The 17,632-nt window shown below is 40.9% G+C and overlaps 1 protein-coding gene across 1 annotated transcript in view; it reads left to right on the top strand.

Moving 5' to 3' along the window:
* The first annotated feature begins 8,503 nt into the window (after window positions 1-8,503).
* The window catches only part of LOC136862774 (cilia- and flagella-associated protein 36), a 126,028-nt gene continuing 116,899 nt past the window's right edge, over window positions 8,504-17,632 (top strand). The window contains exon 1 of the mRNA XM_067139020.1: window positions 8,504-8,609. Coding sequence (XP_066995121.1) covers window positions 8,504-8,609 — 106 coding nt within the window. The remainder of the gene's footprint in view (window positions 8,610-17,632) is intronic.

Here is a 17,632-nt window from a genome sequence, read left to right on the forward strand (position 1 = left end):
ATCCTATATACAAATTTTCAGTTCTGTAATATCTTCAGTTTCTGAGATATATGTATCCTCATTAAAGGCATTCAACCCATTATTCATCCTTTTACATCCCTCCTATTGGGATTTACAGAAAACAAATAAATACATGTTCCTTTATTTTCAAAGGAGATTCTAAACACCAATTTTTACATCTCTAAACATTTAAAGTTTTAAGGTGTAGACACACTCATTTTAAAACTTAACCCCCCTTTTCACCCCCATTATTTGGATTTTTCACAAACGAAGAAATACCTGTTTCTTTATTTTTTTAAGTAGAACCTAAATACCAATTTTCGGGCGTGTAATATCTTCAGGTACTGAAATATAAGTAGCCTCATTAAAGGCATTCAACCCTTTTTTTACCCTTTTCCACCCTTCCTATTGGGATTTTCCGAAAACCAAAAAATACGTGTGTTTCTTTATTTTTTAAGGAGATTCTAAATACCAAATTTTACATCTGTAAACTTTCAAAGTTTGGAGATATAGATACACTCATTTTAAAAATTCACCCCCTTTTCACGCCCCGATTAATTGGATTTTCCAAAAACAAAAAATACGTTTTACTTTATTTTAAAAGGTGATCCAAAACACCAATTTTCAGGTCTGTAATATCTTCAGTTTCTGAGATATAAGTATCATCATTAAATGCGTTCAACACTTTTTCACCCCTTTCCACCCCTCCTATTGGGATTTTCCAAAAACAAAAAATACGTGTTTCTTTATTTTTAATGAAGATTCTAAATACCATTTTTTACATCTGTAATCTTTCAAAGTTTTGAGATATAGATACACTCATTTTAAAAATTCACCCCCCTTTTTCCCTTCCCATTAATTGGATTTTCCAAAAACAAAAAAATATACATGTCTTTATTTTTAAAAGAGATCAAAAATACCAATTTTCAGGTCTGTAATATCTGTAATATCTTCAGTCTCTGAGATATAAGTACCGGTATCATGATTAAAGGCATTCAACCCCTTTTTCACCCTTTTTCACCCGTCCTATTGGGATTTTCTGATAACAAAAAAAATACGTGTTTTCTTATTTTCAAAGGAGATTCTAAATACCAATTTTTACATTTGTAAAGTTTTAAAGTTTTGAGATATAGGTGTACTCATTTTAAAATTTCAACCCCCCCCCTCCCTTTTCACCCCCTTAGCAACGGAATACCTAAAAATCCTCTCTTAGCGAGCACCTACATCTTAATATGAATGTATCTCCAAAATTTCATTTCTGCCCTAATATCGCCACGCCGGAAGGAAACGAAATGTAACGGCCTAGAATATCTTAAGCCCCTAAAATTTATTAACAATAATATTGCGCCGACTGACTTTTGTTGTTAGCTGAGGTGTGCTCTGTTTTTTCGGCTGCCATTTATCTCTGTTAGACGGCATTACTGCTGCACTGGCCAACCTGTCAACGACGGATGCAATGCAGATAATAATTTGCAAAATCCAGGTGACATTTCTGAGGTATAATGTCCTTAGCGAAGACAAGTGAAACGCCTAGCCATTTCTTGGCAGGGTGCCCAGATGCAAGGTGATACATCACAACACCTGCCGCCGACATTTTCTACGGGCTAACGATTAGTAAATGTACGAAATGTGTGAGAACATGTGTTCCCTGCTGGATACGAAATTCAAGGAACTGATCTTACTACTTCAACCGCTCTGTCCTCAATATATCTACAACTACCGAGCGAGTGGGTTCGAACCCCACACTATCGGCAGCTCTGAGGATGGCTTTGGGTGGTACCCCATTTTCATACCAGGCGAACGCTGGGGTAGTACCTTTAGTAAGTCCACGGTCGCTTCCTTCTCGATCCTACACCTTTCCTATACCATCGTCGCCATGAGACCTGTCTGTGTCGGTGCGGTGAAAGGAAATTATAAAATATATATTAGACTACTTATACCATGATTGTTGCTGTTGTATTGCAGTATGTAAGGGGCTTGTGACATCGTGATCAATAACCCATAACTTTGTGAATGTGAAGCTCGTCTTGCAACTATTCACCGGCAAGAGAAAGTGTGCACGCTAACAAAAAGTTCATTACCTCCAAAAAAAAAAAAAAAAGATCAAACGCCTCCAGAAGTCCATAGTATGCGTGTTTTATTATTCCTATTCTCTTTTCTTGCTATTCGCACCGACACATACAGGTCTTATGGCGACGATGGGATAGGAAAGGTCTAGGAGTGGGAGGGAAGCGGCCGTGGCCTTATATAAGGTACAGCCCCAGCATTTGCAAGGTATGAAAATGGGGAAACCACGGAAAATCATTTTCAAGGCTGCCGACAGTGGGGTTCGAACCCACTATTTCTCGGATGCAAGCTCACAGCTGCGCGCCCCTAACCGCACGGCCAATTCACCCGGTATTCTTCTTCTTCTTCTTCTCCTCCTCCTCCTTCTTCTTCTTCTCCTTCTTCTTATTATTATGTATAGCTTTTAGGTCACTTTTAGAAAGTAATAAAACCCCATGAATGACTTATCGCTTCTTTTGTTAATGATATTGTTTCCTCCGTATTTTATGCCTCTCCGCGCTACATCAGGATTATTACGGACAATGTTGTTAGTGCCTTCATTGTTGCCACGCTAGTGAAATGGCGTATGGCTTTTAGTGCCGGGAGTGTCCGAGGACAAGTTCGGCTCCCCAGATGCAGGTCTTTTGATATGACTCCCGTAGACGACCTGCGCGTCGTGATGAGGATGAAATGATGATGAAGACGACACATACACCCAGCCCCCGTGCCAGCGAAATTAACCAATCATGGTTAAAATTCCCGACTCTGTCGGGAATCGAACCTGGGACCCCTGTGATCAAAGACCAGCACGCTAACCATTTAGCCATGGAGCCGGACGCCACGCTACTGAGCGACAGTGACATTGATACAGTTATCAGATGTCATTATGGTTCATTTATCGGTAGTTTTAAGAAGACCGTGGTGTAGGGGTAGCGTGCCTGCCTCTCGCCCGCAGGCCCCGGGTTCGATTCCCGGCCAGGTCAGGGATTTTTACCTGAATCTGAGGGCTGGTTCGAGGTCCACTCAGTCTACGTGATTAGAATTGAGGAGCTATTTGACGGTGAGATGGTGGCCCCGGTCTCGAAAGCCCAGAATAACTACCGAGAGGATGCGTCGTAATCTGCAGGTCTTCGGGCGGTCGCTGGGCAGGTCAAAGCCCTTTCAAGTGCATTAAGTGCCGTGGGGTTTGGAGGGGGGTTGTGTCCTACTTACAAAGGAACCTAGCAGGTGCTTTAAATCATGGCGGGCACAGCTTGCGGCATGTTGCGCAGACACTTGCTGAATCATTAATAAGTTTTCGGAGACGCCGAGATGCGGTAATTTTGTCCGGCAGGGGTTCTTTTACGTGCCAGTAAGTCTACCGAAACGAGACTGACGTATTTGAGCACCTTCAAATACCACCGGACTGAAGCAGGATCGAACCTGCCAAGTTGGGTTCAGAAGGCAAGCCCCTCAACCGTCTGAGCCACTCAGCAACGCACTGTATCATTAAATAACTTTCACCGTGCTGTAAAACGTTCTAGTAATTCGGAATGGGTGCAGCTTCCGATAAACTGCCGAGATATTTGGTGTATCATTAGTTAGCGTTCATCGTACTGTAAAACGTTTTAGTAATTTAGGATCAGCGAGCTCGATAGCTGCAGTCGCTTAAGTGCGTCCAGTATTCGGGAGATAGTAGGTTCGAACCCCACTGTCGGCAGCCCTGAAAATGGTTTTCCATGGTTTCCCATTTTCACACCAGGCAAATGCTGGGGCTGTACCTTAATTAAGGCCACGGCCGCTTCCTTCCCCCTCCTAGCCCTTTCCTGTCCCATCGTCGCCGTAAGACCTATCTGTGTCGGTGCAACGTAAAACAACTAGCAACAAAAAAATTAGGATCAGCACAGCATCCTATGTGTTACCTAGTAGAGAGGGGAGAGGGCATTCTTTTTCTGGAACAGTTCCAGTTGTTCATTTTCCGAAAAAATACTCTGTTCCGAATAGCAGTTCCAAAATACCAATCAAAGGTTTAGGTAGTGGGGAAATAGAAAAGATCAGCGAACCTCATAAATGCCAATTCGTAAGTTGTTTCCTCACTGCTAGTTTCATGCTTTAATTTTAATGACTCTAGAAAACGCTAAAACATTGTTTTATCACAACAAATGGGGCATTAATGAAAACTGAAAAAAGAAACCCCTTACTATAATTAAATTAATTTTCAGGTTTTTGCTGTTGTAAAATGTCTTATTTTTCAGGTGTTTTATTTAATCATAAATTAGTTGCGACAGACAGATGAACCTAACAGTTATAGATTAACTAAGATTGTTATCTGGCAAAAGAAGGCAGGTATTGGAAAACATGAAACATGTAGGCCTAGTTCAATAAAATTTGGTATATTGACATTGCCATGTTTTTATACACCGGTGTGTGTATATCATGCACACTTACCGCGTATTCGCTGTCTGTCAAAATGCTGAATAAGATGCGCGCCTCTTACAGTTTCATATTTCGTTGGTTCCCTCCCCTACGCTTGATCATTGATGCTCACCTGCTGTTCATTGCAACCAATGACTAGTTTCAAAGAACATCGAAACCAATGTAGCGAACTAGCACTCATGCTCGCCAACCAGCGGTTCTCAAACACCTAGACCAATCAAGACCTTTGGAGTCGCTCTTGGACCAATCCAGCTGAGTGCAGGCGACACGGAACAGGATGTTCCGGCATACGGTTCATTTAAAGATCAGTTCCGAGTCCAGAACAGTTCCAAAATAACATTAATGTTAATTTTTCCCCTCTCTATTGCCCAGACACTTGCTGAATCATTAAATGTCCACCGTGCAGTAAAACGTTTCAGTACTTCAGGATGGCTGCAGCTTACGATATGTTGCCCAGACACTTGGTGCATCGTTAGATAGCGTCCATCATGCTTTAAAAGCTTTTAGGGGACACAAGACATTCTCCAGAAGACCAAGTTCGGACAGTGGTAGGGCTAAATCGGTGGTGAATGAGAGATGTATTTGATTACAAGCACTGCGTGATCGCAACTCAACGGCATTTGAGTCGCGAAATCGACTTCAGCGCGTGCGGCAACTCAGTGTAAGTGAACGTGCCGCAACGCGAAGGTTATTTGATGCAGATTCTGAAAGCCCAAAGGCCTGTCATAGGTCCCAAACTGACAGCACAATACCGCGTCTCAAGCACGTAAAAGAACACCTGCTGGATAAAATTTCGGAACTTCGGCGCCTCCGAAACCAGTAAAAGCAGTTCCAATGACATAAAATTTTTATTATTATTATTATTATTATTATTATTATTATTATTATTATTATTATTATTATTATTATTATTGTTGTTGTTCTGGATTTTGCGTGGCTCACAGAGATGTAAGAAGCGTGAGGGGTGAATGGCTGGACAAGGAATTAACTAGAGCATACATTAACACAACATATTTTGAAATGTTATTCCTTTCTTTTTTCTCTACTTTAAAATTGATAAATAAAAAATCTGAGGGAATAACAATATTAATTAGCTCGTCAGCTCTAGAAATCACAAGGACCACAAGGTAGCCCCTGGGTGGGCTTATCTATTGCTCAACAGTTTATAACTTTCTTTTCCTCAAGGGAACTTCACACCAGACTCAATTCTGCACACCACAGTAGATTTACAGGGGCATTTTTGCCCATACCAAATGGCCTTAATGACAAAAGAAACGGTTGGTTGTAACCGGCCATAAACAAAATGCAAGGATGCATCAAATAAGTCCGAAAATCAGGTACAAAATGTACAATAGTTAACGGTTTGGATGCTTTACATGGAAAAAAGCGTTATTGCTCTTGACAGGCACAATATCTTAGAAAGGGCATGTTTTGCTCTTGGAAGGTGCACTGCGCTCCAACTATATCATAGTCCAGCTTCGCAGAGGCATCAATTTCTAATTGCGCACTTACACCCTGTCGGTTGTCCTTAATTAAGGTATTTACACAAGGTAGCCCCTAGGTGGGCTTATCTATTGCTCAACAGTTTATAACTTTCTTTTCCTCAAGGGAACTTCACACCAGACTCAATTCTGCACACCACAGTAGATTAAATCTACAGGGGCATTTTTGCCCATACCAAATGGCCTTAATGACAAAAGAAACGGTTAGTTGTAACCGGCCATAAACAAAATGCAAGGATGCTAAACACCTGCACTCCTTCTAGAAATACTTAAAACCCTAAGAGGGCTTATGGCCCAATAATACATAGGCTAAGCCTATTCTACAGCGTGGTGACTAAGTAAGAAATATTAAATACCAAATAAGTATTCAGAATTTTAGAGGTTGTGAAAACTGTAGTCACACCATGACAAGTTGAATGGGAAGCAACTGAGGGTAATCACTCTTTGTTCCCTTACATTGCAGATTTCCCAGTAGGAAGTAAAATAGTGTCCGGCTTGCCATAAATTCTACATTTAAACCACCAAATTTATAATTTCACATAAAACGAGTTGAAACCTTCCCCTCAAGCTATCCGCATTAGCTATCACATATTTATGAAAGTTCTGCCATTACCTTGAGTTGCTGGTCCTTCCGAACGTCACCTGCGGCCCCTGCCTTCGGTCCAGACAGTCCCGGGTTCGATTCCCGGCCGGGTCATGGATTTTAATTACATCTGATTAATTATTCTGGCTCGAGGTCTGGATGTTTATGATTGTCCCAACAATTATTATTATTATTATTATTATTATTATTATTATTATTATTATTATTATTATTATTATTATTATTATTATTATTATTATGTTCGGCTCCATGGCTAAATGGTTATCGTGCTGGCCTTTGGCATAAGGGGTTCCAAACAAACAAACAAACAAACAAACCCCATGGTACTACAGCCCTTGAAGGGCCTTGGCCTACCAAGTGACCGCTATTCAGCCCGAAGGCCTACAGTTTGCGAGATATCGTGTGGTCAGCACGACGAATCCTCTCGGCAGTTATATTTGGCTTTCTAGATCGGGGCCGCTATCTCACCGTCAGATAGCTCCCCAGTTCTAATCACGTAGGCTGAGTGGACCTCGAAACCAGTCCTCAGGTCCAGGTAAAAATCTCTGACCTGGCCGGGAATCGAACCCGGAACCTCCGGCTAAGAGACAAGCACGCTACCCCTACACCACGGGGCCGGCACCGAAGGGGTTCCGGGTCAGCGATTTTAACCTTCATTGGTTAATTCCAGTGTCTCGGGGGCTGGGTGTGTGTGCCGTCTTCAGCATTAGATTTTATTAGGGCCCCATTCTCACAGACGCGCAGGTCGCCTATACGGCGTCAACTCGAAAGTCCTGCACCAGGCCTCCTCGGAGGTCACACGCCATTACTTTGTATTATGATGATGTTGATGATGATGATGATGATGTTGATGGTGATGATTATTATATTTATTATTATTATTATTTTTATTATTATTATTATTATTATTATTATTATTATTATTATTATTATTATTATTATTATTTATGCCCTACTCCTTGGATGAATGGTCAGCGTCGAGGCCTTTTGTTCAGAGAGTCCCGGGTTCGACTCCCGGCCGGGTCAGGAATTTTAATCGCATCTGATTAATTCTTCTGGCTCGAGGTCTGGCTGTTTATGTTTTTCGCAACACTTTCCTCTTCGTATTCAGACAGCATTAATGTGTGTTAGAATATTTGCAGAACGCGCTATGCTTTATCTTTTACACTAGGCTACACATTGTATTACAGGAATGTAAAAGTAGAAAAACATTCGTAAAGGAATTAATAGACAACATACTACACTACCAACCACCACAGAGGCACGCAATAATGACTACATCCCTCCATGTAGGGTTGAGGTCAGGAATGGCATCCGGCCAAACAGGGCCAAATCCACATTTACGACCCCAGAAGTGTGGGAAAAGCGGTCGAAGATTATTATTATTATTATTATTATTATTATTATTATTATTATTATTATTGATGATGATGTTTGTTGTTTAAAGGGGCCTAACATCTAAGGTCATTGGCCCCATTATTATTATTATTATTATTATTATTATTATTATTATTATTATTATTATTATTATTATTATTGGATAGGGAAGGAGTTTCTAATGATTTTGAGTCAATTCATCTTCCGCTAGTACGCCATTGTAATTGAATACTTCAATCCTATATCCGCAGTGTAGGGGAATCTGCTTACGTCGTGGAGGGGGGAGGGCAACCCTCTCTAGGATATTTGTAGAACGCACTATGCTTACTCTTTTACACTTGGCTACACATTGAGTTGAAGGAATATAAAAGTAGAAAAATAATCGTAAAGGAAGTAATAGCTTACTGTTATTGTACTGTTAAAATGTGATTGCTGTATGTATGAGCTGTGGACTCACGTGATCCGAGCCCAATGTTTGGACGTAGCGCTGCTCGTTGCTATGGGAAACACTCGGTGTATTGCGGCAGGCACTAGTGACTCACAATCAGTCAACATCGTCATGGGCTCGGAAGATACGACGTGGGTGTTCGACTCGTTGGTGGGATATCTTCAAGGGCCTATTTGGAATATTCCCATCCTCACGTTCATGGAACAAAAGTCCTCAGGTAGATGAAAGCACTGTATATTTTGGAATTTATTCACTTGTCATGGCACCTAACACGAATTGGTAAGCCATCAATTAAATAGGAGTTAAGAACTATTACTGTTTCACGTAAGTCGTTGATATCAATCTTATAGAGAGTGACAGTTCACACCAAGCATTCAATGGCACGCATATATTTATGGTTACAGTCAACTGATAAGAAAGCATTGTCTCAGAGGGTATGATTTAAAACCCAGTCAATGTATGTGATATTTGAAGAGAAATGGAATATCATGTTTCTGTAGATCGAATTGCTCATAAAATTTTAGGTCACATAATATGTGATCGTAAGGTTCAAATTTATAGCCCACCTCTGTGGTTTAGTGGTTAGTGTAATTAGCTGCCACCCCCCCGGAGGCTCGCGTTCAATTCCCGGTTCTGCACGAAATTTGAGAAGTGGTACGAAGGCTGGAACGGGGCCCACTCAGCCTCAGGAAGTCAGTTGACTAGAGGGCGGATTCAATTCCCTCCTCGGCCATTCTCGAAGAGGTTTTCCGTTGTTTCCCACTTCTCCTCCAGGCAAATGCCGGGATGGTACCTAACTCAAGGCCACGGCCGCTTCCTTCCCTCTTCCTTGTCTATCCCTTTCAATCTTCCCATCCTCTCCGCCCCCCCCCCCGCCAAAAGGCCCTGTTCAGCATAGCAGGTAAGGCCGCCTGAGCGAGGTACTGGTCCTTCTCCCCAGTTTCGTGCCCGACTCAAAAGTCTCACGCCCCAGGACAGTGCCCTTGAGGCAGTAGAGGTGGGATCCCTCTCTGAATCTGAGGGGAAAACCAACCCTTGAGGGTAAACGGATTAAGAAAGAAAGAAAGAAAAGAAAAGAAAAGAAAAAAGAACGAAAGAAAGAAAGAAAGAAAGAAAGAAAGAAAGATTAAAATGTGTACGAAACTGTAATCGTGGGTACTTCTGTTCTATTGGAAATAAATTTGTTAGATCTATATTTAGCAAGTAAATGATGACTTGTTGACAGTTGGAGTTGTCCGAAGTGTTCCCACAAAAAAAAAAAAAAAAAAAAAAAAAAAAAAAAAAAAATCAGTTTGCTTTAAGTCGCACCGACACGGATAGGCCTTATGGCGACAAAAGGATAGGAAACGGTTAGGAGTCACAAGTAAGCGACCGTGGCCTTAATTAAAGCACAGCCCCAGAATTTGGCTGGCGTAAAAATGTAAAACCACGGAGAACCGTATTCCGGACTGTCGACAGTGGGGTTCGAACCCAGTATCTCCCGAATGCAAGCTGACAGTTGCTCGACCCTAACCGCAAGGCCAACCAGCTCGGTTATTTCTGATTCCTTCGTTATTCAAATGAAATGGGCATGCTACAAAATGTATAGCTGCAATGGCAGGAGAAGTTGGCGCTTTCTTCTCCGAGGTAGAAAACTAAGAGGGTCACCTTAAATAACTCGTAAACAATTAAATATATTTAATGATTAATTCAGCGAGCATTATAATATATTCCCATGACAATGGCTTTAAGTTTGCTCAAATGTACGCTACGCGGAAGTAGTTAACAATATTAGTACCGTTATCCAAGCAGATACTGACATTCTGGAAAAGTACTATAAATTCGATTATGAGCCCCTTCGTAACGTTATTAAAAGTGAAAGCAGATTTTCAATAAATTTAACTGTTTATGAGGTTTGTTTTAGGTTTACATTTTCTTGCTAGCTGACTCACTATGTATATCTTCAATACTAATACATCTCAAACTGAAATTTTTAGCTATAAAAAAAGATATCTTGTTCTGTACCGTACTAAGTTATTTTCGTTTTCAGTTTGTTCACAATCCGAGGCTGATTTTTTTCCAATTGCATTATGGAAACTTAACTTTTAAATGCTCTTATCTCAAAACATTAATTTTAAGGTAACTTAATGTTCAAGTAGCCTAAGCCAGCGATAATAATAATAATAATAATAATAATAATAATAATAATAATAATAATAATAATAATAATAATAATAATAATAATAATAATAATAATAATAATAAGTATGTGCCAATGCCAACTATCTACAGATGTGTCTGTGTTATTTAGAAACAAAAACCAATCCGTGGCACTTACAGCCTGTTGAGGTCCTTGGCCTTGCTGCCCGTAGATTCGTGGCCAGTGTGACGATATCCTCAGCTGTATTCCTCGGGTTTCATGACAGTCCACTGCCTCTCCTATCAGCCAGCTCCTCAAGTTGATCTCACGCGGCTGAGTGAGCAGCTTCCACCCACCAGTCCAGGAATAAAATGCCTGGAGTCGAATCCGGGGTAGACACGCTACCTCTACACCACAGAACCGTCTTAAATATGAAACGGCTTCCCTGGGGTTCGCCCCACAACGTGGAGCACAGAAGGCGAGTGCAGCCCTTGTAAGGCAGACCCTCCGATGAGGGTGGGCGGCATCTGCCATGTGTAGGTAACTGCGTGTTATTGTGGTGGAGGATAGTGTTATGTGTGATGTGTGAGTTGCAGGGATGTTGGGGACAGCACAAACACCCAGCCCCCGGGCCGTTGGAATTAACCAATGTAGGTTAAAATCCCCGACCCGGCAGGGAATCGAACCCGGGACCCTCTGAACCGAAGGCCAGTACGCTGACCATTCAGCCAACGAGTCGGACAACGTGAGTTTAGATTGCTACATAAACAGTGAACAGGAATAACTGAAATTTCATCTTTAATAATGTGGCTGTTGCTTTCAAATTATTTTACAATATTGTTTATTTGTATTACAATGATCACGCATCAGATATGAAGCAATCCATCGCACATTATGATGTGTCATCATCTGAACTACCTTCCTCTTAACATGTTTAACACGGCACTGTAAGTGTCATTTTTTAATTAATCATCACTTTGGATTCGAATCTGCCGCATGGTACTGACACTTTGTTCACGTAGTATGATTGAAATGAAATGGCGTATGGCTTTTAGTGCCGGGAGTGTCCGAGGACAAGTTCGCCTCGCCAGGTGCAGGTCTTTCGAATTGACTCCCGTAGGCGACCTGCTCGTCGTGATGAGGATGAAATGATGAAGACTACACACACACACCCAGCCCCCGTGCCAGCGGAATTAACCAATTTTTTTTTTTTTTTTGCCATTGGCTTTACGTCGCACCGACACAGATAGGTCTTATGGCGACGGTGGGACAGGAAATGGCTAGGAGTGGGAAGGAAGCGACCGTGGCCTTAGTTAAGGTACAGCCCCAGCATTTGCCTGGTGTGAAAATGGGAAACCACGGAAAACCATCTTCAGGGCTGCCGACAGTGGGGTTCGAACCCACTATCTCCCGAATACTGGATACTGGCCGCACTTAAGCGACTGCAGCTATCGAGCTTGGTACGCGGAATTAACCAATAATGGTTAAAATTCCCGACCCTGCCGGGAATCGAACCCGGGACCCCTGTGACCAAAGGCCAGCACGCTAACCATTTAGCCATTGAGCCGGACGTAGTATAGTTATTACTGTATATATCTATGTGCTAATGAGGAAGATAACCTATTTATTGAGTTTATAAGTACATTAGCTGATGTACTTGTGCTTCGCTACGGTATTCCCAGAAGGACTGACGTGGTTTTCCTAAGTGAAGTCAACATAGGTCATTACAAAATTGTCAGTAGGAGTGTAGCGATTAAAAGCAATGTTATCATATAAAATACTCGATCAAACGGAAAACCGTACTTTTTTGCCATTATTCCGTTAGATATGCACACTGCTCATACCAATCAGTGCCTCAGAGTAGGGATCGAATAGCTCGAATGCTATGATGAACCAGTGTGTTACGTACCAGTAGTAGGCCTATCAGCAAATTTATGAACCAGAGGAATGGCATGCTAATGAAGAAAGTTATCTAACTGCCCATCTAATTCCCGCCAATTTTCAGGCAGGCTCGGTACGACCGGGCGAGTTGGCCGTGTGGTTAGGGACACTCAGTTGTGAGCTTGTATCCGGGAGATAGTGGATTCGAACCCCACTGTCTGCGGCCATGAAGATGTTATTCCGTGGTTTCCGATTTTCACACCAGGCAAATGCTGGGGCTGTACCTTAATTAAAACCAAGGCCGCTTCCTTCACACTCCTAGCCCTTTCCTATCCCATTGTCGCCATAAGACCTATCTGTGTTGGTGCGACGTAAAGCAAATTTAAGAACAAATACACGGTACGCAGCAGTAATACCCTCTATCGGAAATGAGTGACAACATAAGACACAAAGCACATCACAACAAATAATAGTCAACGTAATGCTATTGTTGATCAGTTTATAGAGCTTTCTATATTGTAGTCCTTCACATTTAGTTTTCTTTTGACTCTGTGATATTAGGACGTCTTATAAAATTATTTATAACGTAGACTGTAGTTCCTTATTCTCCGACGTCACATACCGATTTTCATTAAATTCTGTTTACCAATTTTCTCGCGCCTCTGCGCTGTTATAGACTTAGCAACAAAAATCCAAATTCATGAATATATCTGTGATCATAGCCGGCACGGTAACAATGTATGAGACATAAATGATCGGAAATTTAATACCATATAGGCCTACCTTTAGTTATGTCGTATTTATAGATACAACCACTAAGAACATAAATATTTGAGAATTACATTTTAGGCCTTCCCCTAAACTACCATTTTTCTCAGCGTGAATACAATTATTTATAGCTTAGATTGTATCGACTTATTCCCAGACTTTGCATACCGATTTTCATTAAGATACGACCATTAATGATGTAAATATTTGAGAATTAACTTTTAGGCCTTCCCCTAAACTACCATTTCCCTCAGCGTGAATACAATTATTTATGGCCTAGATTGTAGCGACTTACTCCCCAACTTTAAATACCGATTTTCATTAAATTCTCTTCAGCCGTTTTCTCGTGATGCGTGTACATACAGACAGACAGACAGACAGACAGACAGACAGACAGACAGACAGACAGACAGACAGACAGACAGACAGACAGACAGACAGACAGACAGACAGACAGACAGACAGACAGACAGACAGACAGACAGACAGACAGACATTACGGAAGAGTAAAAAGTGCATTTCCTTGTTACTGGTGGCATGGCTGATACAGAAACACAATCCTTTTTAAATTCTGAGCAATGTACAGACAAAACTCGTTATATATATATAGATTTGATTTCCAATCAAAAAGGTTGATTAATTCATGATTATGAAATTTAATTCAAACAAGATATCATCTCTTTGCTTTCTGCTCAGGATTCAAGCATGCAGTAGACCTGTTCGCGTGATAGGCATTCCTAGTATTGATCAAGCCTTTGGCTACACTAACACAGCAACGTTTATCGAATATAACGACAGCGTGTTGTTACGGTTATGAACAACGGACGTTAAGTTCAGTAGTAAAGGGAGATGAAATTTTCTCGCATTTTTCACTTAGAATGCAGGAATGCTGTTTACAATCGTCCCCGGAGCATTTTACTAAAAATTCACTTGGATCGTTTGGATCGGCTCTGGATGTTCGCAATATTTTTCAACATTCGAAGAAACAAATTCGATCACTTTTTGATCTAATAGCTGAAAACTGAAAATGTGCAGGTAAGTAAGTAAGCTCGTCCCGAGGTAGTGCAGCTCTTTTCAGGCACACTCCCAATGGAGGTGAGATGCATGTTTCATCGAGCCCGGGTCCCCGCGAGCGGCATGCAATAGTGCAAACCGGTACTCTACGCAGGCGGACAATGTGCAGACATCACACTGACTCAGACACGCCACATGGGGGCGATGGGATAGGACAGTGTTAGGACTGGGAAGGAAGCGACCATGACCTCAGTTGAGATGCAGCCCTAGCAGTTGACTGGTGTGAATACGGGAAACCACGGCTGCCAACAGTGGGATTCGAACTTATAATCTCCCGAAACCAAGGTAACATCCACGTTGCCCGAATCGCGCAACCAACTCGATCGGTTAGTGGTCCCATAAACCACAGTCTAATGTTGAACGAAGTTCTAACTTGTTTTGTGATTTATACAGAACTACGTTCTTAAATGGAGTCTTGATTATTTCAGTGGTTAGCTGCCGGCTTCCAACCGTAAGGCTGAGGTTCGAATCCCGGTCGATTCTGGGTTGAGATTTTCACCTCAAAAACTACGTGGCGTCAGGAAGGGCATCCGGCCTTAAACCCCCAGCCTAATGAGCCTTGTGTCTCCAGTGACGCCAGAAATAACTGGGATAAGGTGAAGAAAGTGTCATATGTTCTCGAATATCTACTTTTCGTATTGTGGACAGTGTATAGTATATTCTAAATCAAAACCTACGGATCCTCCCTTTATTTCCCCTGCAGAATTCCACGTGACATATTTTCGAGCAAACTTTAATGTATAATTATGGTAATTGATTCGTAACAATTTATATTTTACGACCTTAAATGTATAATTATGGTAATTGACTCTTAACACTTTATATTTTACGACCTTCATGTACAATTCAAGATTTAATCAGTAATGGAGATTATCTGTAGATCTTTATCATTTGAAAGCAAATACACAAGAACCTCGTTTATCAGGCCCTCATTAATCCGGATCTCCGGTTTATCCGGATCGAAAATAATAACTTATTTTTATTTGTACAGTATTTCTTTTACAGCGTCGACTCTTCTTGAATGTCTTTTCCGTTAAGGATAGTTAAGGACAAGAATTGGAAGTAATTCGGCCACGGTCTATCAAAGGTACCGTCCCGGCGTTCGCCTGGAATTGAGAATGGGAAACTGTGGAAAACCATTCCGAGGGCGGCCGAGATGGGATTCGAACCCACGCTCTTCCGAATGCAACTCACTACTAATTCACTGATGGTGAATTCGAAAATGAAACCGGCGCTCCATCAGAAGAAACAATGACTCATGGAGAGGCAATAATGCAGTGGACAAACTAATGGCCTATTTAGAATGCTTGACTCAAGCCACACCGGCAGAATTGTTGATAGTAAAAATTCTTCGTGTTCGTGCTGCGAGCAAACGCTATGTACATATAAAACAGAAAAACTCACACATTATTTTAGTGCATAAAACAGAGTCGTAAATGTAAGAAAAGTGTTCTTATACTTTTTGTACACTTGAAAAAAGGTATTACTGTACAACTTATGTTAATGGATTATATGACATGTACTGTATTTTTTTTAGTTTTTCGGATTATTCGGATTTTCGATAATCCGGATAAGTTCCGGTCCCATTCAATCCGGATAAACGAGGTTCTTGTGTATATCTTTAGTGCCGATATTGAAAAATAGTACGCCCTAGCTCAAGCTATTCATTAGGTCAACTCGTGATTAGGTTTCAAATTATTTTATGTGGGTGATGGAAATAAAGAAAAGTGGAGAGAACCTAGAAATAAAACATAAAATAGAGGTAATTTCATAAATACCGTAAATAATAATAATAATAACGCTATACTGAACAGGGGCCTTGTCGAGGGATGGGAATATCGAAAGGGATATGCAAGGAACAGGGAAGGAAGCGGCCGTGGCCTTATGTTAGATACCATCTCGGCATTTTCCTGGAGGAGAAGTGAGGAAACCACGGAAGACCACTTGGAGGATGGCTGAGGTGGAAATCGAAACCCCTCAACTAAGTTGACCTCCCGAGGCTGGGTGGATCCCGTTCCAGCCCTCGTACCACTTTTCAAGTTTCTTGGCAGAGCCGGGAATCGAACCCGGGCCTCCGGGGGTGGCAGCTAATCACACTAACCATTACACTACTAATAATAATGAAAGCTAAAATTAAGCGAAATATAAAGAATAAGAAACACAAAAATGATGATCTTCGAAATTAGAGAGGATACACTACAGTATTTCTGAGTGAAATGGCTGCATGGTGCGGGTCGTGTTGCTGTGGTGGTCCGAGCTTTATCGGCCACGGCGCCGAAGATGGTTTTCCATGGTTTACCATTTTCACGCCAGGTAAATCCCGGGGGTGTGGCCGGGCATCTAATTCTCCAGTCTTGATCTCCTTTTTTCCCAACGTCACCAAAAACCTTAAGATGTTAGCACTACATTAAATAGATATCGAGAAAGAAACCCACTGCAACCTTGTGAAGCGCAATAAAGTATACTTGAAAGAAATGTATCCACTAATGTTTTACGTTAATTGGAGACTGTAGTATATAATCTCCGATATGAGGAGGAATCCAGAAGTTCGGACACTTATGGAGTGTCTTACAGGAAAGTGGATTTTATCAGACATTTTAATAGCAGCATACTATTAGAAATATGTTTTTGTAATTTTATATTAAACCACTGAGGATGACTCTATAGAGTTGAAACGTTTATGGATGAAACAACTCCATCTTATTAGATAATATCTCGTGTTGAATAGGAGAATTACAACACATTACCGTATCTTGTTGTAAGACATGTTCAAATGACAGCGGTCTACAACGTTAGAACGATTTACAGATCATGAAAAGGAAAGTATTTTACCTGTCACTCAACAGACTGGAGAATATCATTAAATAATCCATAAATTATCTTACATATTTAAATAATTTACAAATATCAGTACCGATAGCAAAACTCTTGAATATCGACAAAAAACAAACGTGAAATAATATTTTTCTATGAATAAAAGGTATATAGCACATATTTCCTTCCTGATAAGTTATCACAGCAGGTTTTACTCAATATTATAAACAGATTGTTGAAACTGATCATAACTGCAGAAATATTTCAAAAAGGCAGCTATACACAGTGTTCATGACAAGTAAACTTACTAATTACCAACAGAATTAGATATATTTTTTATCATAATAGCATATCTGGATACCTTCAATTATTATTTGCGTGTGGTTTGGGACATAACTTTCTGTAGTGTCTAAAATCTGGGAGAAATGAAGTGAAGCAGGGGAAGAGAATATTGCCTCCTACCTTATGAAGTAAACAGATTTATTTAAATGCTGCCTTTCATTAAAATGGTTTTCTCTAATTAGAAAAAGAATGGAAAACGACTTGAAGAACATGTCGATGGTGAATACTATAAAGCTCTAAGA

Source organism: Anabrus simplex, chromosome 2 (genome assembly GCF_040414725.1).
Source record: "Anabrus simplex isolate iqAnaSimp1 chromosome 2, ASM4041472v1, whole genome shotgun sequence".
NCBI lineage: Eukaryota > Metazoa > Arthropoda > Insecta > Orthoptera > Tettigoniidae > Anabrus > Anabrus simplex.